Genomic DNA, 22,665 nt, shown 5'->3' with positions numbered 1-22,665 from the left:
ATGAATGGATGGATGAATTAATGAACGAATGAATAAGTGGATGGATGAACGAAGGAGCGAATGGATCGATGGATGAGTGAGTGAATGAATGAGTGAATGGATGGGTGGGTGAATGAATGAGTGGATGGATGGATAGATGAATGAATGGGTGGGTGGATGAGCCTGGCTCAGTGGAAAGAGCCCGGGCTTGGGAGTCAGAGGTCATGGGTTCGAATCCCGGCTCTGCCACTTGTCAGCTGGGTGACTGTGGGCGAGTCGCTTCACTTCTCTGTGCCTCAGTTCCCTCCTCTGGAAAATGGGGATTAAGACTGTGAGCCTCCCGTGGGACAACCCGATGACCCTGTATCTATCCCAGTGCTTAGAACAGTGCTCGGCACATAGTAAGCGCTTAGCAAATACCAACATTATTATTATTCTTCTTCTTAAGGATGGATGGATGGATGAATGAGTGAATGGATGGATGGAGGGATGGATGGTTGGACGGACGGACGGATGGATGAATGAGTGAATGGATGGATGAGTGATTGAGTGAATGGATGAGTGAATGAATGGATGGATGAATGAGTGAATGGATGGGTGACTGAGTGAGTGAATGAATGAGAGAATGAATAGATGGATGAGTGAGTGAGTGAGTGGATGGATGGATGGATGGATGGATGGATGGATGGATGGATGGATGGATGGATGGATGGATGGATGGATGAGCAAATGAATGGATGGATGAGTGACTGAGTGAATGAGTGAATGGATGGATGGATGGATGAATGAATGAGTGGATGGATGGATGAGTGAATGGATGGATGGATGGATGAGTGAGTGAATGAGTGAATGGATGGGTGAATGAATGAGTGGATGGATGGATAAGTGGATGAATGAATGAGCGAATGAATGGATAGATGAGTGAGTGAGTGAATGAGTGAATGGATGGATGGATGAGTGAATGGATGGATAGATGGATGAGTGAGTGAGTGAATGAGTGAATGGATGGATGAATGAATGAGTGGATGGATGGATGAGTGAATGAATGGATGAGTGAGTGAGTGAATAGATGAGTGAGTGAGTGACAGTTCCTCTGGCCAATGAGCGAAGGCCCCGTGTGTGCCCAGGCCCCGCCTCCCGCCTGCTCCTCTTCCGGCTCCTCGGTCCGCGCTCTCCGGGCCGTTCCACAGCAGCTCCCCTGGGGGGGGGGGAAACGTCTCCCTCCGGGAAGAAAACTCAGACATTCCCGACGGGCCCAAGGCGGCCCCCACTTCCGCCAAGCCTTGAACCGCGTCTTCCATTCGTCCGGGAGATCTGAGATCGAATTCCCGCCTGGGGAGCGGCGCCGAGGCCGCCCGGCTCCCCCCGCGCCCTCCGCCATTTGGTGCGGTCCGCCGCCCCCTCGGCCGGAAGTGGGTCGGGCGGGAGGGGAGAAGAAGCCGGAAGTGACGTCACGGGGAGCATGGCGGCCTTCGGTGAGGACCCGCCGGCTACTTACCGAGCGCCCGCCGTGTGCGCAGCACTGCGCCGAGCGCTGCGGGGAGGAGGGAGGGAGGGAGGGGCCGCCGCCCGTTGCCTTGGGCTGCCTCCAGCGCTTAGCGCGGGGCTCTGCACAGAGGGAGCGCTCCCTACGTTCCTTCACTCCCGCAGGACTATGTATTGAGCGCCTACTACGTGCAAGTACCCTTGGGTGGTGGCTACTGGGTGCAGAGCCCTGTCCCAAGCGCTGGGGAAAAGGGCGCCAAAATGGTGGTAGGGTCTGGACGCTTTCTGCTGCATTGGACTCTCTCCAGCGCTTAGCACGGTGCTCTGCACATAAAGAGCGCTCAATAAGTAGCATTGGTTGCGTGATACCGTGTGCAGAGCCCTGTCCGAAGCGCTGGGGAAAGGGCGCCAAAGTGGAGGTAGGGTCTGGACGCTTTCTGCTGTACTGGGCTCTCTCCAGCGCCTAGCACAGTGCTCTGCACCCAAGGAGCGCTCCATAAATCCATTCATTCAGGAGTACTTATTGAGCGCTTACTAGGTGCAAATACCCTTGATCGCAGGATACTGGGTGCAGAGCACTGCCCGAAGCGCTGGGGAAAGGGCGCCAAAATGGTGGTAGGGACGGGCCGCTTTCTGCTGTATTGGACTCTCTCCAGCGCTTAGCACAGGGCTCTGCACCCAAGGAGCGCCCCATACATTCATTCAGGAGTATTTACTGAGCGCTTACTAGGTGCAAATAGCATTGGTTGCGTGATACCGTGGGCAGAACGCTGTCCCAAGCGCCGGGGAGAGGGCGCCCAAATGGTGGTAGGGACGGGCCGCTTTCTGCTGAATTGGACTCTCTCCAGCGCTTAGCACAGTGCTCCGCACATAAGGAGCGCTCCGTAAATAGCGTTGGTGGCGTGATACCGTGCAGGGCACTGTCCCGAGCGCTGGGCAAAGGGCGCCAAAATCGTGGTAAGGACTGGGCGCCTCCTGTTACATGGGACTCTCTCCGGCGCTTAGCACAGCGCTCTGCACGCAAGGAGCGCTGCGTAAATCCATTCATTCATGTAGTGCTATTTATTGAGCGCTTACTGGGTGCAAATAGCATTGGTTGCGTGATACCGTGGGCAGAGCACCGTCCTAAGCGCTGGGGAGAGGGCGCCCAAACGGGGGCAGGGACGGGCCGCTTCCTGCTGTACTGGACTCTCTCCGGCGCTTAGCACAGGATAGGGAGCGCTCAGTAAATACCATTAACGGGCCGATAATGCGTGCAGAGTCCCAAGTGCTGGGGCGAGGGCCCCCAAATCGCCCTAGTAATAATAATAATCATAGTACGTATTAAGCGCCGGGCACCGTACCGAGCGCCGGGCTGGATACAGGTAAATCGGGTTGGACCCCGTCCCTGTCGCACGTGGGGCTCCCGGTTCTTCATCCCCATTTTCCAGATGAGGGAACCGAGGCCCGGTGAAGTGACTGGCCCGAGGTCGCCCGGCGGAGCCGGGATCAGAACCCGTGACCTTCCGACCGCCCCCCCCCCCCCCCCCCGCTGCGTTGGACTCCCCGGCGCTGGGCGGAGGAAGCGGCGCGGCTCGGGAGTCGGAGGTCGTGGGTTCGAATCCCGCCTCTGCCCCCTGTCAGCTGGGTGACGGGGGGGCGGGGGGGCGAGTCGCTTCGCTTCTCTGGGCCTCGGTTCCCTCATCTGGAAAATGGGGGTGAAGACCGGGAGCCAACCCGATGCCCCCGGATCTCCCCCAGCGCTTAGAACAGTGCTCGGTGCATAGTAAGCGCTTAACGAATAGCCACATTATGATTATCACCCTCTGGATCCCCCCCCCCCAGCGCTTAGAGCGGTGCTCGGCGCATAGTGAGCGCTTAACAAATAGCCACGTTATGATTATCACCCCGGATCCCCCCCCAGCGCTTAGAGCGGGGCTCGGCACATAGCGCTTAACAAATAGCAACCTTATGATTATCATCCCGGATCCCCCCCCAGCGCTTAGAGCGGGGCTCGGCGCATAGTGAGCGCTTAACAAATAGCCACATTATGATTATCACCCCGGATCCCCCCCCAGCGCTTAGAGCGGGGCTCGGCGCATAGTGAGCGCTTAACAGATAGCCACATTATCATCATCCGGGATCCCCCCCAGCGCTTAGAGCGGGGCTCGGCGCATAGTGAGCGCTTCCCAAATGCCGTCGTTATCCGCCGCGTGACTTTGGGCAAGCCACCTGACGTCGCTGCGCCGCCTCAGTGACCTCACCTGGAAAATGGGGATAACGACGTCGGTATTAAGCGCTTCGTACGTGCAGAGCGCCGTGCTGAGCGCCGGGGGAGATCCAGGGTCGTCGGGCCGTCCCACGGGAGGCTCCCGGTTAATCCCCATTTGACAGACGGGGTGACCGAGGCCCAGAGAAGCGACTCGCCCACGGTCACCCGGCTGCCAAGGGGCGGAGCGGGGAGTCGAACCCGTGACCTCCGGACCCCCAAGCCGCGCCGCTTCTCGATGAAGAGGGTGACGCCCTCCCCCCCGGGGGGAACCATCCGACGATGATAACGTTGGTATCCGTGAAGCGCTCACTAGGTGCCGAGCACCGTTGTAAGCGCTGCGGGAGAGACGGGGGGCATCGGGTCGGCCCCCGTGCGGCCTGCATTTTCAGTCCTTCATTCAATCCTATTTATTGAGCGCTTACTATGCGCAGAGCACCGTACTGAGCGCTTGGGACGGGACAGAACGGCAACAGAGAGAGACGGTCCCCGCCCTCTGACGGGCGCGCGGTCTAATCGTCTGATCCGGATGAGGTCTGGCGGGCGGGGGGGGGGGGCCGAGGGGGGATCCGAACCCGTGGCCCGCGACCCCCGAGCCGCCGGGCCGCCCCCGCTCCGGCGCGTGATAAGCGCCCGGGCGACGGGACGGTGACGGCGGGCGTCCCCGCAGGCGGGAGCGGCGCGGCGGCCATCTGGGCCCTGGCGCTGGCCGCCGCCGCCTGCCGCGCCGGCCCGGGCCCCGCGCACCACCTGGCCCCGCGGGACGTGGAAGGCCTCCGCGCCGTCCTCCTCCGCCGCCCCTTCCCCGACCTGGAAGGCGTCTACTACTCCGTCGCGGGGCTCGCCCATCTCGGCCTTCGGCCGCCCGACGCCCAGGTGAGGGGACGAGGGGCGAAGGGCCGCCCGCCGGGGGGGGGGGGAGGCGGGGGGTCGTCGGGCGGTCCCCCGTGGGGCCCGGTCTGCGTCCCCGTCTTCCGGGTGAGGCCGCCGAGGCCCAGAGAAGCGAAGCCACCCGCCCGCGGTCACCCGGCTGACGGGCGGCGGAGCCGGGATCAGAACCCGGGACCTCCGACTCTCGAGCCTGGGCTCGTGCCACCGGGCGACGCCGCCTACTGCGGGCAGGGCGCTTCCCGAGCGCTTGGGAGCGTCCGGTACGGCACAGAATGGACACCCCACATCTCCAAGCCGACCCCGTGGGGCCCGCTCCCTCCCGGCCGCTCGGTACGGGAGTTGGGCGCTCGGTAAATACTGCCGATGGGCAGGCGGTGAACTCCCGGGGGGCCGAGGCGCGCGTGTCCCGATTTTATCCCGGCAGGGGTATCTATCGGACGCCGTGCCGAGCGCCGGACCTGACGCTCGGGAGGGTCCGGTACGGAGTCGGTCGCCACGCTCCCCGCCCGGACGCCCGGGAGAGTCCGACGCGTATTCCCTGCCCGCCGCGAGATGGCAGCCGGCCGGTCGGGGGACGTACTGGGCGCCCGCCCCGTGCCGAGCGGGAGGGTCCGGGCCCCCGGAAGGAGCGGGCGCGCTCCCCCTCCGACGACCCGCCGGGAGTCCGGAGCCGGGCGTCTGACCCCGGTCCGCCGGCCGTGTCGATCGAGCGCTCACCCTGCGCGGGGCGCCGTACCGAGCGCCCGGGAGGGGCCCGGAGGGGGAGACGGGCGGGGAGTTTCCAGATGCGGACGTGAGCGGGGCCGGGAGGGGGAGAAGAGGAGAGGCGGTGCCATCCGGGAAGGCCCCTTGGAGGAGACCCTCCTTCGGCCGGGCTCTCCCGAGCGCCCGGTACGGCGCCCCGCCCCCGGTAGGGGCTCACCGGCCCTCGGTGGGTAGATCGGACGCTCCCCGCGGCCCCGTCTGTCGGACCCGGGCCGGCGCTCGGCACGGCGCCCCGGGGCGGGGTCCCCCTCGTTGGACTCCCCCGAGCGCTCAGTAGAGCGTCCCGTGGGCGCCGCCTCGGTCTCCTCGTCCGTAAAGCGGGGGTTGGCCGTGAGCCTCCCGCGGGACGACCCGAAGACCCCGGATCTCTCCCGGCGTTGGGAGCGGGGGCTCGGCACAGGGTAAGCGCTCGACGGATAGCGGCCTTCTCATGGAGCGCCCCGTGCCGTCCCCTCCTCCAGGAAGCCTGCGCCTTCATCCGCTCGAACCTGGACCCCACCAGCGTGGACTCGCTCTTCTACGCCGCCCAGGCCAGCCGGGCCCTGCCCGACTGCCAGGTGAGCGTCGGCCGGGCCCGGACGCCGGACTCTCCTCCTCCCCCCCCCCGCGGTCTGCCGAGCGCTGTACCGAGCGCCGCGGCGGATCCCCCCGCCCGGCCCGGGAGCCCCTCCGGGCGGAGGGATCCCGCCTGCTGAACGGACGGGGCGGCCGGCGCCGTACCCGACGGCGGCGTGGCCGACGCGCTGCCGTCCCCGCCCCCCGCGGGGCTCCCGGTCCTCGCCCCCGTTTTACGGGGGAGGGAACCGAGGCCCGGGGGAGCCGCTCCGGGAGGAGGGAGGCGGCGGGGGGGAGACTGATCCCCGGGGGGTGTCGTCCGTCCCCCAGCTGACCGTCTCCAACGAGACGAAGGACCTGCTGGCGTCGGCCGTGAGCGAGGAGTCGCCGTCGGCCCGGATCCGCCACGCGGCGGGCGCCCTGGCGGGCCTGGCTCTCCCGCTCGCCCCCCGAGAGGTCCTGGGGGCCTTGGCCGCGCGCCTCGCCAAGGAGGAGAGCGTCATGGCGTAAGGGACCTCGCCCCTCCCCGTCTCCCCCGTCCGTCTCTCGTCGTCTCCCCCCCCCCCCGATCATTCCTGCGTCTCTCCGGGGGCGTCTCGCCCACCCCACCTGCTCCTTCGGGGTCCGTCTCCCCCGCCTCCGTTCCCGTCTCTCTTGTCTGATTCGCACCCGGGGCCCCCCCCCCCCCCCCCCCCCGGCCCCGCCTCTCTCCCGCAGGACGGTCCACGCCCTGGAGGCGGCCGCCTACCTCTCCCCGGAGGCGGATCTCGGCGGGATCGCGGAGGAGATCGAGGTGAGCGCCCCGGGCCGGGGGGGCGACGCGCGGGTCCCCGTCCCGCCCGGGAGGGGAGCGGGGGGCCCGTCCGGGGGTCCGTCCGCCCCCGGGGGGGGGGGGGGGTCCTGAACGCTCCGCACGGCGGGTGTCGCCCCCGCCAGGACCTGGTGGCCCGCCTCGATGACCTGGGGGGCGTCTACCTGCAATTCGAGGAGGGGCTGGAGACCACGGCCCTCTTCGTCGCCGCCGCCTACCGGCTCTCCGACCGCGCGGGGGCCGAGCCGCCCGTCAAGGAGGTACCGGGGGCCCCTCGGCGGGGAGGATCCGGGTCGGACCCCCCCCCCCCCCCCCGGGCGGGGAAGGCGTCTCCCCGGGGTCCGGGTTCGGGCGGGGCCGACGGCGCGGTTGGCGGGCGGAGCCCGGGCCCGGGAGGCGGAGGATCCGACCTTCTAGCCTTTCTCCTTTTAATACGGTACCTGTCGGGCGCGGCGGGGCGCGGCGGAAAGAGCCCGGGCCCTGGGGTCCGAGGTCACGGGTTCAGAATCCCCCATCTGCCCCTCGGCAGCTGGGCGACCGTGGGCGAGTCACTTCTCTGTGCCTCGCTTATCTCATCTGTCCAGTGGGGATCGACCGGGAGCCTCGCGTGGGACCACCCGACGACCCCGTGTCTCCCCCGGCGCTTAGAACGGCGCCCTGCACGTAGTGAGCGCTTAACACATACCAACATTAGGATGATTATTATCGTATCCCCCCCCCCCCCCCCCGGCGTTTAGAACGGTGCTCTGCACATAGTAAGCGCTGAACAGGTGCCGACGTCATTAGTCTTACGTTCCGGTCCCTTTACTAAGGCCAGCGTCTCTCCGAGAGAAGGGAAACGACTCGCCCGAGGTCGCGGCCGGGTGGCCCGGCCGGGATTAGAATCCGGATCCCTCCGACTCCCGGGCTCGATCCGCCGGGCCGGTGGTTCCCTAAGAGAAGTAAAGTAACCGGCCCCGGGACGGAGGATGGAGCCGGGATTGGAACCCACGCCAGGTCACTCCGAGGGAACCGAAATAATAATAACGTCGGTGTCCGTTCAGCGCTCGCTACGTGCCGAGCGCCGTTCTAAGCGCCGGGGGAGATACGGGGGCGTCGGGGCGTCCCACGCGAGGCCCCCGGTCTTCGTCCCCGTTTTCCAGAGGAGGTCACTGAGGCCCAGAGAAGCGAAGTGACCCGCCCAGGGTCCCCCGGCTGCCGAGGGGCGGAGCCGGGATTCGAACCCCCCGACCTCCGCCTCCCGAGCCCGGGCCCTTTCCGCTGAAATGACCGGCGGCGGGGCGGAGAGCGCGGCCCCTTCGGACCCCGCCCCCCCCCCGGGGCCGCGCCGCTCCTCCGGGAGCGGGGGCGCGATCGGAACCCGGGTCCCCCGGCTCAGGCGGGGCGGGGGGGGGCGTCCGCCTTGCGTTGCAGGATCAGGCGGTCCAGCTGGCCAACGCCATCTTCGGCAAGAAGCGCTGGGAGTCCCCGGCCGAGGCCTTCGCCGTGGCCGCCGCCGCCGCCGCCCTGGCCGGCAACCGCTTCCACCTGCCCGTCGTCCTCGCGCCCCTCGGCCCGCCCGCCGTCGCCCGAGACCGGCCCCTGCTCCGGGTACGGCCGCCCCCGCGCCCCCGACCGGTATCTACCGAGCGCCTGCCGCCGGCCTGCGCCGACCTCCCGAGGGGAGAGGGCGGGGAACGCCCGCGGGAGAGAATGCCGCCCTCCGGGAGGCCCCGGCCTTCCCGTAGCGTTTACCGAGCACCCACCGCGTGTGCGGAGCACTGGACGGAGCGCTCGGGGCAGTCCGGAACTCCTAGGAGAGAGAATCTCCGCCCTCCAGCAGGTCACAGCCCGTCGGTAGTATATATTGAGCACCTACGGCGTGCGCGGAGCGCTGAACCGGCCGCTCGGGAGGGTCCGGTACGGTCAGAGGAGAGAATTCGGCCCTCCGGGAGGCCCCAGCCTTTCGGTAGTATTTGCCGAGCACCTACCGCGTGTGCGGAGGGCTGAACCGACCGCTCGGGAGAGTCCGGTACGCCCAGAGGGGAGAATCTCTGCCCTCGAGGAGGTCGCAGCCTATCGGTAGTATCTACCGAGCACCTACCGCGTGTGCGGAGGACTGAGCCGAGCACTCGGGAGAGTCCAGTACACCCAGAGGAGAGAATTCGGCCCTCAGAGAGGCTCCAACCTTTCAGTAGTGTTGACTGAGCACCTACCGCGTGTGCGGAGCGCTGAACCGACCGCTCGGGAGAGTCCGGGGCCCCTCGGAGCGAGAATCTCTGCCCTCGAGGCGGCAGCCGGTCAGCCGGTAGTATTTAGCGAGCGCCTACGTCGGTCCGGCCGCCGCCGGTCGCCCCGCTTTTCCCGCAGCTCCGGGTGACCGACGTCCTGTCGCGGCCGCTGGCCCGGGCCACCGTCAAGCTGGAACACGCCAGGTCGGCGTCCACCAAAGCCACCGTCCTGCAGCAGGTCGCCTTCGCCAAGACCGGGTAACGCGCGGGGCCGGGTGCCGATTCCGCTCCGGGGCGCCCGGCTCGGACGGCGCCGGGATCTGCTGAGCGCCGACAGCGGGCCGGGCGCGGTCCCCGGGGCGGGGGGGCTCCCGGGATTCGAACCCGCGACCCCTCGTCGCCCCCGTCCCCCGTCCCCCCCCCCCCGGGTGACCCGACCCTTGCCCACAGGGACGATTTCACCCTCGACTTCATGAGCGCCAAACCGGCCAGCGGCTATTACGACTTCTCCGTGCGGGTGGAAGGGGACGACCGTTACGTCGCCGGCACCGTGGAGGTGGGCGGTCGCCGGCCCCGTCGTGTTAATAATCGCGGTCGTAACAACGTTGGCGTCTGTTGAGCGCTCGCCGGGTGCCGCTGCCGACGATCCCGCTCGTTAAATGATAGCCATCGTTATCGCCCGGAGGCGGCGCGGCCTGGCGGCTGCTAGGGAGTCACGAGGTCCCGGGTTCCGATCCCGGCTCCACCGCAGCCGCCGGGCGACCCCGGGCAAGTCGCTTCCCCGCGCCTCGGCGACCTCATCGGGAAAATGGGGATTAAGACCCGGGAGCCCCACGCGGGACCGCCCGATTCCCCCGTATCTCCCCCGGCGCTTAGGACGGTGCTCGGCGCGTAGCGAGCGCTCAACAGATACCAACGTCGTTAGTATCCTTAATGAACGCCACCGTGATGATCAGTCGGACGGGGGGGGGGGGGGGGCGCGGAAGCGGGGGTGTCACCACCGAGGCGGGGGCCGGACCCTCTCCCCCCCGGCCGGCCGCCGACGTCCTGTCCGGCCCCCGCCGCAGCTGAGGGTCAAGGTGTCCACCGAGGTGGGCATCGCCAACGTGGACCTGTCCACCGTCGACAAGGACCAGAGCATCGCGCCCAAGACCACCCGGTGAGGCCCGGGGGGGGGTCCGCGCGCGGGGCCGGGGGGGACCCCCGCTCGGCCGGCACCGACCCCCGCCCTCCCCTCCCCAGGGTGGCCCACCCGGCCAAGGCCAAGGGCTCCTTCGTCGCCGACGGCCACCAGAACTTCGCCCTGTCCTTCCAGCTGGTCGACCGGAACGGCGGGGCCGAGCTCACCCCGCACCAGGTCAGGAGGAAGCCGGCTCGCGCCCTTCCCCGCCTTCGGCTCTCCCGGCTATCTTCTGGGCGCCCGGCCGGCGCCGGGGCGGGCGGGTCGGACGCCGTCCCTCGCGGACCTCCCGGTGGAGAAGCGGCCCGGACCGGGCCGCCCGACCTCGGTGGCTTCCCCGCCCGGGCCCCGGTCCCCTCCTCCGCGAGACGGGGACCGGATCTCCCTCGGGGCCGGGGCCGGGTTCCCGGATCCGTTGGGATCCTGGATCGGGAAAGCACGATAGAGACGGTCCCCGCCCGCGACCGGCTCCGGGTCTCGAGGGGGGCGGACGGCGCCAGAAATAAGATGACGGATCCGGAGGGGCGGTCGACGGACGCCCCGGGAGGGCGGCCGGGGGTGGGGCGGGGAGGGGGGGTCTCCCGCACGGGGGTCCCGACCCCGGCGTCCCCTGGCGTCCCGTCAGACGTTCGTCCGCCTGCTGAACCAGAGGACGGGGCAGGAGGTGGTGTTCGTGGCGGAGCCGGACAGCAGGAACGTCTACCGCTTTGAGCTGGACACCTCCGAGAGGAAGACGGAGTTCGGCGCCGCCTCCGGGACCTACGCCCTCCACCTCGTCGTCGGGGACGCCACCCTGGACAACCCCATCCTCTGGAACGTGGTGGGTGGCCGGCGGGGGGCCGCGGGAGAGCCGGCGCTCGGCGCGGCGGTGATGAGGGCGGCGGTCGCCGAGCGCTCCCTGTCCTGAGCGCCGGGGCGGGTGAGGAGGTCGTCGGTTTGTCCCCCGTGGGGCTCCCGGGCTTCGTCCCCGTTCGACAGATGGGGGAACCGAGGCACAGAGAGGTGAAGTGATGGTGACATCTCCTAAGCGCCCGCCGGGCGCCAAGCACCGTTCTGAGCGCCGGGGCAGATCCGGGGGCATCGGGCGGTCCCCCGTGGGGCTCCCGGGCTTCGTCCCCGTTGGACGGATGGGGCAACCGAGGCTCAGAGCGGTGAAGCGGCTCGCCCGAGGTCGCACAGCCGACAGGTGGCGGAGCCGGGATTAGAACCCGCGTCCTCCGACTCGCGAGCCGGGACTGCCGCCGCGGAGCCACGCCGTCTCCCCCTCTGGCCTCCGAGCTCGTCGTGGGCGGGGATCGCGTCTCTCAGAGCGTTCCGCCGTGAGACCGCAATCTCCCGAGCGTTCAGTACGGTGCTCCGCGCCCGGTTAGGGCTCCGAAAACACGACCGCCTGCCCCAAAGGCACATCCGTCTCCCCCTCGGGGCTCCGCGGGCTCGCCCTGGGCTTCTTGAAGAGCGGCGCGGCTCGGTGGAAAGAGCCCGGGCTCGGGAGTCCGCGGTCACGGGCTCGAATCCCCACTCGGCAGCCGTGTGACCGTGGGCGAGTCGCTTGGGTGCCTCGGTTCCCTCCTCTGTCAAATGGGGACCGCCTGATGACCCTCCTGGCGCTCAGAACAGCGCCCTGCGCGTGGTAAGCGCCGAGGGCGTGCGTGACCGCGGGGCGGGGGGCGGTCCCTGGGCCGAGCCGGGCTCTCTCCGTCCGCGCCAGGCCGACGTGGTGGTCAAGTTCCCCGAGGAGGACGCCCCTTCCACCGTCCTGGCCAAGAACCTCTTCGCCCCCAAACAGGAGATCCAGGTGGGTGGTCGGGGGGCCACCGCCCCTCCCGGCCCCGCGGACCGCCCCCCCCCCCCCCCTTCGAGAGCCGCTCGGAAGCCCGCCGCCTCCTCCGGGCGGCCTTCCCCGGCTGCGCCCCCTCCCTTTCCCTCTCCCCCCCCCCGCCGTGCCGCCCCCATCTGCCCCGCGCCGCTCGCCCCCGCGTCTCGACGGGCGGCGGAGGGTCGCCCGTCTGACGGGCGGCGGCATGGTCCCCCCCAGCACCTGTTCAGGGAGCCGGAGAAGAGACCCCCCGCGGCCCTGTCGGCCACCTTCACGGCCCTCGTCCTCTGCCCGCTGCTGCTCCTCTTCGTCTTGGTGAGTGGCGGGGGACCCCGGGGCCACCCCCGCGGGGGACGGGGAGGGACCCGGGCCCCCCTCCCGGCAGACGGACGATCGACGCCCCGCGGGGACCCGCCCGGTCACGCCGTCGGAGGGGAGTCGGGCCCGACCCGTACGTACCGAGCGCTCTCCGGACTGAGCTCTCGGGCGAAGACGGGAGACCGGTGTTCATTCGTTCATTCACTAGTATTTACTGAGCGCTTGCTGCGTGCGGGGCGCCGGACCGGGCGCTTGGAACGGACGAGTCGGCAACAGATAGAGACGGGCCGAACGGGGGAGACGGACGGACGGGAACGGTGGCGATAAATAGAGTCGAGGGGAAGGACGTCGCGTAAAAACAGTGGCGACTGGATAGAATCAGGGCGATGTGCATCTCGTTAAACAAAATAAATAGGGCGATGAAGATACGTATAGTTTGACTCCGCCCCCGAGGAGCTGCCGGTGCCCGGTCTCCGGGTGGCTAATGGATCGGGGTATCGATCGAGCGCCGACTGTGTGCGGAGCACTGTACGCAGCGCTTGGGAGAGGACGGTAGACCCGTAATAATAATGCTGGTATCCGTTAAGCGCTCACTACGTGCCGAGCACCGCTCTAAGCGCCGGGGGAGATACGGCGGCGTCGGGTCGTCCCACGGGAGGCTCCCGGTTAGTCCCTGTTTTCCAGATGAGGGAACTGAGGCCCAGAGAAGCGAGGTGACGCGCCCACGGTCACACAGCTGACGAGTGGCAGAGCCGGGATTCGAACCCGTGACCCCCGACTCCCAGTAATAACGATGATGATGGTATCTGTTGAGCCCTTAGTACGCGCAGAGCACCGTTCTAAGCGCTGGGGGAGGTACGGGGTCATCGGGCCGTCCCCCGTGAGGCTCACGGCCTTCGTCCCCGTTTTACGGATGAGGGAGCCGAGGCCCGGGCGGTGAAGTGACTCGCCCACAGTCACCGAGCTGCCAGGCGGCAGAGCCGGGATTCGAACCCGTGACCTCGGACTCCCAAGCCCGGGCTCCTTCCATTGAGCCGCGCCGCTGCTCCGTGGGCAGAGCGCTGTACTAAACGCCGGGGAGAGTCCCAGATAAACGGGGTGGGCGGACGCGTTCACAAGGAGCCGACGGTTCAGCGGAGCGTTCGGGGCGCCGGGCCGAACGCTTGGGCGAGTCCAACACGACAGGGTGGGTCAGACCGGCTCCCTGCCCGCGGGGAGCTGACGGTCTAGCGGGGCGCTTACTACGGTCTCAGCACCGTAGAGACCGCCCGGGAGAGGACAGCCGTCGGTCTAGAGAAGCACCGACCGGTGCCGAGCGCCGCGCTGATCGCTCGGGAGAGTCCCGGGGTGACTTCTCCGGGCCTCGACGACCTTCTCCGGAAAAGGGGGGTGGGGTCCGGGGGGGCGGACCTCCCCTCCCGCCGTCTCTCCCCTGGGCTCCCCCCGAAGAGATCTCCCCTCCGCGCGGAGGTGGCGCTACACGTGTAGGCCGGGCGGGCGGGGTCGACGGCGGGAGGCCGGGCAGCGAGCGGGGCGGGGGCGGGAGGAAGTACCACTGCCTTCTTCTCACTCTGTCTCTCTGTCTCTCTCTGCGTCTCCGTTTCTGGCTCTCTGTCTCTGGGTTTCCGTCCCTTTGTCTCTGTCTCGTTTCTGACCGGTGCGTCTGGATCTCTGGCTCTTTGTCTCTGGCTCTGTCTCTTGGTTCCTCCGGGCGCGTCCGGGTCTCTGTCTCTTTCTCCGTCTCTTGGTTCGGGCTCTTTCGGTGCGTCCTGGTGTCCGCTTCTGGCTCTGTCTCCGTTTCGGTTCACCTCTGTCTCTGTTCGTCTGTGTTTCTGTTGCTGTCTCTCTCTTTCCCGTCATCTCTGTCCCTCCTGCTTGTCTCTGTCTCTTTTCTGTTGCGCTCTCTCTCTCGGTTTCCCGTCATCTCTGTCTCTCCTGCTTGTCTCTGTCTCTTTTCTGTTGCGCTCTCTCTCTGTTTCCCGTCATCTCTGTCCCTCCTGCTTGTCTCTGTTTTCTGTTGCTCTCTCTCTGTTTCCCCGTCATCTCTGTCCCTCCTGTTTGTCGCTGTCTCTTTTCTGTTGCTCTCTCTCGGTTTCCCCGTCATCTCTGTCCCTCCTGTTTGTCGCTGTCTCTTTTCTGTTGCTCTCTCTCTGCTTCCCGTCATCTCTGTCTCCTCCCCTCTTGGTCTCTGTCTCTTTTCTGTTGCTATCTCTCTCCCGCCATCTCTGTCTCTCCTGCTTGTCTCTGTCTCTGTTCGTCTGTCTCTGTTTCCCGTCATCTCTGTCCCTCCTGCTTGTCTCTGTCTGTTGCTCTCTCTCTGTTTCCCCGTCATCGCTGTCTCTCCTGCTTGTCTCTGTCTCTTTTCTGTTGCTCTCTCTCGGTTTCCCCGTCATCTCTGTCCCTCCTGTTTGTCGCTGTCTCTTTTCTGTTGCTCTCTGCTTCCCGTCATCTCTGTCTCCCCCCCTCTTGGTCTCTGTCTCTTTTCTGTTGCTATCTCTCTCCCGCCATCTCTGTCTCTCCTGCTTGTCTCTGTCTCTGTTCGTCTGTCTCTGTTTCCCGTCATCTCTGTCCCTCCTGCTTGTCTCTGTCTCTTTTCTGTTGCTCTCTCTCTGCTTCCCGTCATCTCTGTCTCTCCTGCTTGTCTCTGTCTTTCTGTTGCTATCTCTCTGTTTACCCGTCATCTCTGTCTCTCCTGCTTGTCTCTGTGTCTTTTCTGTTGCTATCTCTCTGCTTCCCGTCATCTCTGTCTCTCCTGCTTGTCTCTGTCTCTTTTCTGTTGCTCTCTCTGTTTCCCATCATCTGTCTCTCCTGTTTGTCTCTGTTTCTGTTCGTCTGTCTCTGTTTCCCCGTCATCTCTGTCTCTCCTGTTTGTCTCTCTCTCTTTGCCTGTCTCTGTTTCTTTGTCTCTGCCCGCATCGATCTCTGTGTCTCTTTGTCTCTTTTTCTGTGTTTCTCTTCATCTCTGTGTCCGTCTCTACCTGTCTCTGTGTCTCTGCCTACATCGCCTCTTTGTCGTTTGTGTTCATCTCTGCTGTTTCCTTCTGTTTGTCTCTGCCTGCTCTCTGTCTCTGTGTCTCTGTTTCTGTCTCTGCCTGTTACTTTGTCTCCGCCCGTCTCTTTGTCTCTGCCTGCATTGTCTCTTTGTCTCTGTCCATCTCTGCTCTGTTTCTTTCTCTCTGACTGCTTTCTCTGTCTCTGTGTCTCTCTGTTTCTGTTTCTGTCTCTGCCTGCCTTCTCTGTCCCTTTGTCTCTGTTTCTGTTCATCTCTCTCTCTGTTTCCTTCTGTTTGTCTCCGCGTCTGTCTCTGCGTCTCTTTGTCTCTGATTCTGTTCATCTCTGTTTCTGGCTCTGCCTGAATCTGTCTCTTTGTCTCTACATCTCTTTGTCTCTTGTTTCTCTTCATCTCTGTCTCTGCTTCCTTCTGTTGGTCTCTGCCTGCTTTCTCTCTCTCTGCGTCTCTTTGTCTCTCTGTCTCTGCCTGCTTTCTCTGTCTCTGCGTCTCTTTGTCTCTGTTTCTGTTCATCTCTGTTTCTGTCTCTGCCTGAATCTGTCTCTCTGTCTCTTGTTTCTCTTCATCTCTGTCTGCTTCCTTCTGCTGGTCTCTGCCTGCTTTCTCTGTCTCTCTTCGTCTCTGTTTCTGTCTCTGCCTGTTTCTCTGTCTCTGCCTGCTTTCTCTTCTCTGTATCTCTTTGTCTCTGTCCCTGTTCATCTCTGTTCTGTTTCTTTGTCTCTGCCTGCTTTCTCTCTCTCTGTGTCTCTCTGTCTCTGTCTCTGCCTGCCTTCTCTGTCCCTGTGTCTCTTTGTCTCTGTTTCTGGTCCTCTCTGTCTCTGTTTCCTTCTGTTTGTCTCCGCGTCTGTCTCTGCGTCTCTTTGTCTCTGATTCTGTTCATCTCTGTTTCTGTCTGTCTGTCTCTCTGTCTCTTGTCTCTGTTCATCTCTGTCTCTGCTTCCTTCTGTTTAACTCTGTCTCTCTGTCTCTTGTCTCTGTCCATCTCTGTCTCTGCTTCCTTCTGTTTATCTCTGTCTCTTGTCTCTGTCCATCTCTGTTTCCTTCTGTGTATCTCTGTCTCTCGTCTCTGTTCATCTCTGTCTCCGCTTCCTTCTGTTTATCTCTGTCTCTCTCTGTCTTCTCTGTTCATCTCTGTCTCTGCTTCCTTCTGTTTCTCTCTGTCTCTCTGTCTCTCTGTATCTTGTCTCTGTTCCTCTCTGTCTCTCTCTGTCTCTTGTCTCTATTCATCTCTGTCTCTGCTTCCTTCTGTTTATCTCTGTCTGTCTCTTGTCTCTGTTCATCTCTGTCTCTGCGTCCTCTGTTTATTTCTGTCTCTGCTTCCTTCTGTGTATCTCTGTCTCTCGTCTCTGTTCATCTCCGTCTCTGCTTCCTTCTGTGTTTCTGTCTCTCTGTCTCTTTGTCTCTTACCTCTGTTCATCTCTGTCTCTGCCTCCTCCTGGGTATCTCTGTCTCTGTCCATCTCCGTCTCTGCTTCCTTCTGTCTCTCTGTCTCTCATCTCTGTTCATCTCCGTCCCTGCCTCCCCCTGGGTATCTCTGTCCCTGTTCATCTCCGTCTCTGCTTCCTTGTTCGTCTCCGTCTCTCTGTCTCTCGTCTCTGTCCATCTCCGTCTCGGCTTCCTCCTGCGTATCTCTGTCTCTCGTCTCTGTCCATCTCCGTCCCTGCCTCCCCCTGTGTATCTCTGTCTCTGTTCATCTCCGTCTCTGCTTCCTCCTCTTCATCTCTGTCCCTGTGTGTGTGTGTGTGTCTCCCTCTGCTCCTGCGCTCCGGTCACCGTTTCCGCGGGGGCCTCCTCGTCCCGGTCTCCGCCCGCGCCCGCTCCGTCCTCCGGCCCTCAGTGGATCCGCCTCGGAGCCAACGTCTCCAACCTGAGCCTGGCCCCCAGCACCGTCATCTTTCACCTGGGACACGCAGGTCAGCCCCGGCCACCCCCTCGCACCCGGCCCCCGGCTCTGACGCACGTCCATCCTTCCATCCGGCCCCCCCCCCGGGCTATTAGCCCCTAATGACTTAATAGCCGCGCCTTGGCCGGGGAGTTGTTTTGGTCCCCGACCCATTATCCCCCCCCTCGGCCCCCATTAATGGCGCTGTTTATCTCCTGGGCGCCTTCCCGCCGACCCCGTCCCTCCCCGCCGGCCGCCGGTCTCTCTTTGCCGGAGGGGTTTGTTTATTTCTTTCTCTTCCCGGAGGATATTTAAGCGCTTACTATGTGTCCGGCCCCGTACCGGGCGCTGGGGAGCTGCGAGCTAATGGGGTCCGACGACGCGGGGCCCACGTCCCCGTTTCACGGATGAGGGGACCGGGGCCCAGAGAAGCCGAGCGACCGGCCCGGCCGGGATTGGAACCCAGGTCCCGGGGTCCGGCCACGCTTCCCACGTGGGGCTCACGGCCATCCCGCCCGATTTTCCGGGACGACGGGGGAACCGAGGCCGGGCCGAGATCGTGGGTTACGTGTCGCCCTCTGCTAAGCGCTCGGGCCGGTGCTCCGCCCGCAGTTAAGCGCTCGGTGCATATCAGGGCCGGGTCGGTGGTTATCCGTGATCCACGGCCGAATCGTGGCTTGGTGGAAGGAGCCCGGGCTTGGGAGACGGAGGACACGGGTTCCGATCCCGACTCCGCCACCTGTCTGCCGTGTGACCTCGGGCGAGTCGCTTCACCTCTCTGTGCCTCAGTGACCTCATCTGTAAAATGGGGGTTAAAGCCGGGAGCCCCACGTGGGATAACCCGATCGCCCCGTATCCGCCCCAGCCCTCAGAACGGCGCTCGGCACGTAGCGCGCGCTTAATGAGTGCCGCGATTATTATCCCGGCCCCGCCGACTGCCCTGCGACCTCGGGCGAGTCACCGTGCCGCCCCGGGCTTCGGTTCCCTCACCCTGTCCAACGGGGGTGAGACCGCGGGCCCCAGGCGGGACGGGGACCGCGTCCACCCCGACGCTTAGCACGGCGGGCGCCCGCCGGACCCCTCGGCCGTCCTCGTTTGCCGTCAGGCGGCGGAGCCGGGGGTCACGCGCCACGTGTCGTCCTCTGCCGAGCGTTGGGCCCCGCTGTCGTTTCAGCCACGCTGGGCCTCATGTACGTGTACTGGACGCAGCTGAACATGTTCCAGACGTTGAAGTTCCTGGCCCTGCTGGGCGGCGTCACCTTCCTGGCCGGGAACAGGATGCTGGCCCACAAAGCCGTCAAGAGGTGCGAGGGGCGGGACGCGCGGTCGTGCCCCCGGCATCGGGCGGGGCCGGCACGGGGCCGTCCGCGGCCCCCCGAAGCCCGCCCGGGGCTCGGCGGAGCCGGGGCTCCTCGGGGAAGGGCGGTCGCTCCTCCGGATCCTCAGGATCCCGGAGAGCCGTGGCGGCGCCGCGGAGGGGGCCCGGGCCCCCCCCCCCTTCTCCCGAGCCCCCCGGCCTCGGCCGCGGGGGGCGTCGTTTGCCCGCCGGCGGACCCCGCGGGGAGGGCCGGCTACCGGGGCCGCCCGGCCCCGAGGCCCGGATCCGGGGCGGCGGGAGCTCGGCCGCGGACCCGTGGGGAGGGGACGGGGCTTCGACCTCGAGAGGCCCCCCCCCCCCCCCGGTAACGGTAAATGTGGAGCGGGGACCGGCCAGACGGGACCCTGAGTCCTCGGGCTCTGCTGTTGTCGCAGGGACCGCCTGGGGCCGGAAAGCCAACGTCGTTCTAGCTCAGCTCCCCCGGCCTCGCCTCCTCTCCCTCTCTCTCCTCACCCTCCTGCCCTCCTCCTCTCTTCTCCCCTGGCTTCTTCTCCCCTCCCCAAGCTTCCTCTCCTCTCCCATGGCTTCCTCTCCTCTTCCCCGGCTTCTTCTCCTCTCCCATGGCTCCCTCTCCTCTTCCCCGGCTTCTTTTCCTCTCCTCTTCCTCGGCTTCCTCTCCTCTCCCATGGCTTCCTCTCCCCTTCCCCGGCTTCTTTTCCTCTCCTCTTCCCCGGCTTCCTCTCCTCTCCCATGGCTTCCTCTCCTCTTCCCCGGCTTCTTCTCCTCTCCCATGGCTTCCTCTCCTCTTCCCCGGCTTCTTCTCCTCTCCCATGGCTCCCTCTCCTCTTCCCCATCTTCTTTTCCTCTCCTCTTCCCCGTCTTCTTTTCCTCTCCTCTTCCCCGTCTTCTATTCCTCTCCTCTTCCCCGGCTTCTTCTCCTCTCCCATGGCTCCCTCTCCTCTTCCCCGGCTTCTTTTCCTCTCCTCTTCCCCGTCTTCTTTTCCTCTCCTCTTCCCCGTCTTCTATTCCTCTCCTCTTCCCCGGCTTCTTCTCCTCTCCCATGGCTTCCTCTCCTCTTCCCCGGCTTCTTTTCCTCTCCTCTTCCCCGGCTACTTTTCCTCTCCTCTTCCCCGGCTTCTTTTCCTCTCCTCTTCCCCGGCTACTTTTCCTCTCCTCTTCCCCGGCTTCCTCTACCTCTTCCCCGGCGGCTTCTCCCCTCCCATAGCTTCCTCTCCTCTCCCATGGCTTCCTCTCCTCTTCCCCGGCTTCTTTTGCTCTCCTCTCCCCCGGCTTCTTCTCCTCTCCCATGGCTCCCTCTCCTCTTCCCCATCTTCTTTTCCTCTCCTCTTCCCCGTCTTCTTTTCCTCTCCTCTTCCCCGGCTTCTTTTGCTCTCCTCTCCCCCGGCTTCTTCTCCTCTCCCATGGCTCCCTCTCCTCTTCCCCGTCTTCTTTTCCTCTCCTCTTCCCCGTCTTCTATTCCTCTCCTCTTCCCCGGCTTCTTCTCCTCTCCCATGGCTTCCTCTCCTCTTCCCCGGCTTCTTCTCCTCTCCCATGGCTCCCTCTCCTCTTCCCCGGCTTCTTTTCCTCTCCTCTTCTCGGCTTCCTCTCCTCTCCCATGGCTTCCTCTCCCCTTCCCCGGCTTCTTTTCCTCTCCTCTTCCCCGGCTTCCTCTCCTCTCCCATGGCTTCCTCTCCTCTTCCCCGGCTTCTTCTCCTCTCCCATGGCTTCCTCTCCTCTTCCCCGGCTTCTTCTCTTCTCCCATGGCTTCCTCTCCTCTTCCCCATCTTCTTTTCCTCTCCTCTTCCCCGGCTTCTTTTCCTCTCCTCTTCCCCGGCTTCCTCTCCTCTCCCATGGCTTCCTCTCCTCTTCCCCGGCTTCTTTTCCTCTCCTCTTCCCCGGCTTCCTCTCCTCTCCCATGGCTTCCTCTCCTCTTCCCCGGCTTCTTTTCCTCTCCTCTCCCCCGGCTTCTTCTCCTCTCCCATGGCTCCCTCTCCTCTTCCCCATCTTCTTTTCCTCTCCTCTTCCCCGGCTTCTTTTCCTCTCCTCTTCCCCGGCTTCTTCTCTTCTCCCATGGCTCCCTCTCCTCTTCCCCATCTTCTTTTCCTCTCCTCTTCCCCGGCTTCTCCTCTCCTATGGCTTCCTCTCCTCTTCCCCGGCTTCTCCTCTCCTATGGCTTCCTCTCCTCTTCCCCGGCTTCTTTTCCTCTCCTCTTCCCCAGCTTCTTCTCTTCTCCCATGGCTTCTTCTCCTCTCCCATGCCTTCCTCTCCTCTTCCCCGGCTTCGTTTCCTCTCCTCTTCCTCAGCTTCATTTCCTCTCCTCTTCCTCAGCTTCATTTCCTCTCGTCTTCCTCTCCTCTTCCCCGTCTTCTTTCCTCTCCTCTTCCCCGTCTTCTTTTCCTCTCCTCTTCCCCAGCTTTTTCTCCTCTCCCACGGTCTCCTCTTCTTTCCTCTCCTCTCCCCCGGCTTCCTCTCCCTCGACTTCCTCTCCCGTCCTCTCCCCCGGCGGCCTCCTCTCGTCTCCGCCGGCCTCCTCTCCCGGTCTCCGGGCCTCCCCCGGCCTTGCGCCCTGTCCTGCCCTGTCCTGTCGGCCACCTCTGACGCTCTTTCCTCTCGGCAGGTCGGCTGCGGAGCAGAGCAGCAGGCTGGCCAGGTATAGGACCCTGCGCTGAGCGCCCCCAGCTCCCCGCCGGGGGGGAGGGGGTCTCTTCCCTAGCGAGCACCGCTCTCCCCCTCCCCTCCCCAAGTAAGAGCCTCCGCGGATCGCCGGCCGGGAGCATGCTGGTCGTCCCGTCCTCCTCCCCGACCCCCTCCGGGCCCCCGGGCTGGCCGGACCCCTCAGCGCCGGCGGGGGGGAGGGGGCGGGAGCGGGTCCCCAGGGTCGGCGGGAAGCCCCCGGGGGCCGGGGACCCCAGACCCCCTCGACCCCGGGCGAGTCGAGGCCCGGGGGCGGGAGCCTCTCGTTCCTCTCCCCCGTCCGCCCCCCGCCCCCGCCGCCCCGAGCGTCCGCCACGGCGCCATCGGGGCCCGGGGCGGGGGGTCCGCCCCGGCGCCGCACACTCCGGCGAGCACCCCGGCGGGGGCCCGGGGAGCCGGCGGTCCCTGTGGGACGGAAGCCGGGGGGTCCGGGCTCGCTTCCGTCCCGTTGCCGGCGCCCGGTTCGACTCAGAGCCGGGGCGCGCGTCTGCCGGCGCCCGACCTCAGCCCCGGGAGAAGCGGGCGTGGGCCGGCGTGGCGCCGCCCCGCGGGCCGGGGTCCCGTCGGGCGGCCGGGGGAGCCCGGCCTCCGCCCTCCGGAGGGTCGCCGGGGGCTGAACCTCCACGGGCTCCCGGGCCAGGGGCCGCCCTCCGTTGGGCCGGGGGATGGTGGTCCCAAGCGGGGTGGGGGGAGGGTCCGTGGGTTCCCCTCGGGGGCGGGGGGCCTCGAGACCGCCGCCCGATGGCCCGGGGAGGGTCCCGGACCGCGCCCCGCCGACCGGCGGCGGCGCGGAAAGAGCGGGCTTCCCGCCGCAGCCTCTCCCGCTCACGGCTCCCCTCCCTCAGGACCACGCGCTAGTCCCGGAAGGAAGAAGAGCCCGCCCCGAGCCGGAGCCCGACGTGCGGCCCAACGAAGCGGCCGGGAGGAAGAGGGGACCGTTCCTTCGGCCGTCTATTCGATTTTCACTTTGGGGGGGGGGGGGGGCGGTCCGGCCGGGAGCCAGACGAAGCCCCCGCGCGGCTGCGGTCTCCCGTCTCTCCCGCCGAGCCGGACCCGGGATGCGCCGGGACTCGCTCGGGATTTTGGGGGGCGGGAGGGGTTTGGGAGGTCGGCCGACGAAGACCGGGGGGGGGGGGGGGGGGGGGCGTCTCGGCACGGACGACGGCGATCGCGCGTGGAATAAAGAGAAAGCGGAGGGGAGCGAGTCGTGCCCGGACGTTGGGGCTGGGACGGGGGGCTTCTTGGCGGCGGTCCTTCCGGGCGGGGCGTTCTAGGGTGGTCTCCGAGGCCTCGGTAAGCGAGTGGGGCAGAGGGGACTCCCTGAGTGTTTCGGAGAAGGGAGCCGGGAGGACCCGGTTTCTGACCCCGGCCCCGCCGCCCGTCTGCCGCGCGACCTCGGGCGGGTCGCTTCCCTTCCCCGGCCCCCGTTCCCTCGTCCGTAAGACGGGGGTGAAGACCGCGAGCCCCACGCGGGCCGGGGGCCGTCCCCGACCCCGTCACCCG

General features: G+C 65.7%; 1 protein-coding gene across 3 annotated transcripts; it reads left to right on the top strand.

Moving 5' to 3' along the window:
- The first annotated feature begins 1,426 nt into the window (after nucleotides 1–1,426).
- On the top strand, nucleotides 1,427–22,289 carry RPN2 (ribophorin II). Of its 3 annotated transcripts, none has more exons than XR_003754216.1 (18): nucleotides 1,427–1,454; nucleotides 4,383–4,588; nucleotides 5,830–5,925; nucleotides 6,254–6,429; nucleotides 6,641–6,716; nucleotides 6,860–6,994; nucleotides 8,148–8,324; nucleotides 9,084–9,202; nucleotides 9,395–9,500; nucleotides 10,012–10,103; nucleotides 10,187–10,301; nucleotides 10,750–10,944; nucleotides 11,833–11,919; nucleotides 12,160–12,255; nucleotides 17,106–17,181; nucleotides 18,325–18,454; nucleotides 21,086–21,211; nucleotides 22,008–22,289. XR_003754216.1 is itself a non-coding variant. In XM_029049290.1 (18 exons), the coding sequence occupies exons 1-18, from the start codon at nucleotides 1,442–1,444 to the stop codon at nucleotides 22,018–22,020; spliced, it is 1,941 nt and encodes a 646-aa protein (XP_028905123.1). In that variant the 5' UTR covers nucleotides 1,427–1,441; the 3' UTR covers nucleotides 22,021–22,289. The 3 variants fall into 3 exon arrangements, 2 of the variants coding, with proteins under 2 accessions (XP_028905123.1, XP_028905124.1); XM_029049290.1 differs by having other exon boundaries at nucleotides 21,086–21,118; XM_029049291.1 differs by lacking the exon at nucleotides 21,086–21,211.
- Nucleotides 22,290–22,665: the final 376 nt, after the last annotated feature.

This window comes from Ornithorhynchus anatinus, chromosome 21 (assembly GCF_004115215.2).
Source record: "Ornithorhynchus anatinus isolate Pmale09 chromosome 21, mOrnAna1.pri.v4, whole genome shotgun sequence".
NCBI lineage: Eukaryota > Metazoa > Chordata > Mammalia > Monotremata > Ornithorhynchidae > Ornithorhynchus > Ornithorhynchus anatinus.
Note: the sequence above shows the minus strand (reverse complement) of the source record. Positions and strands in the feature narration are given on the sequence as shown.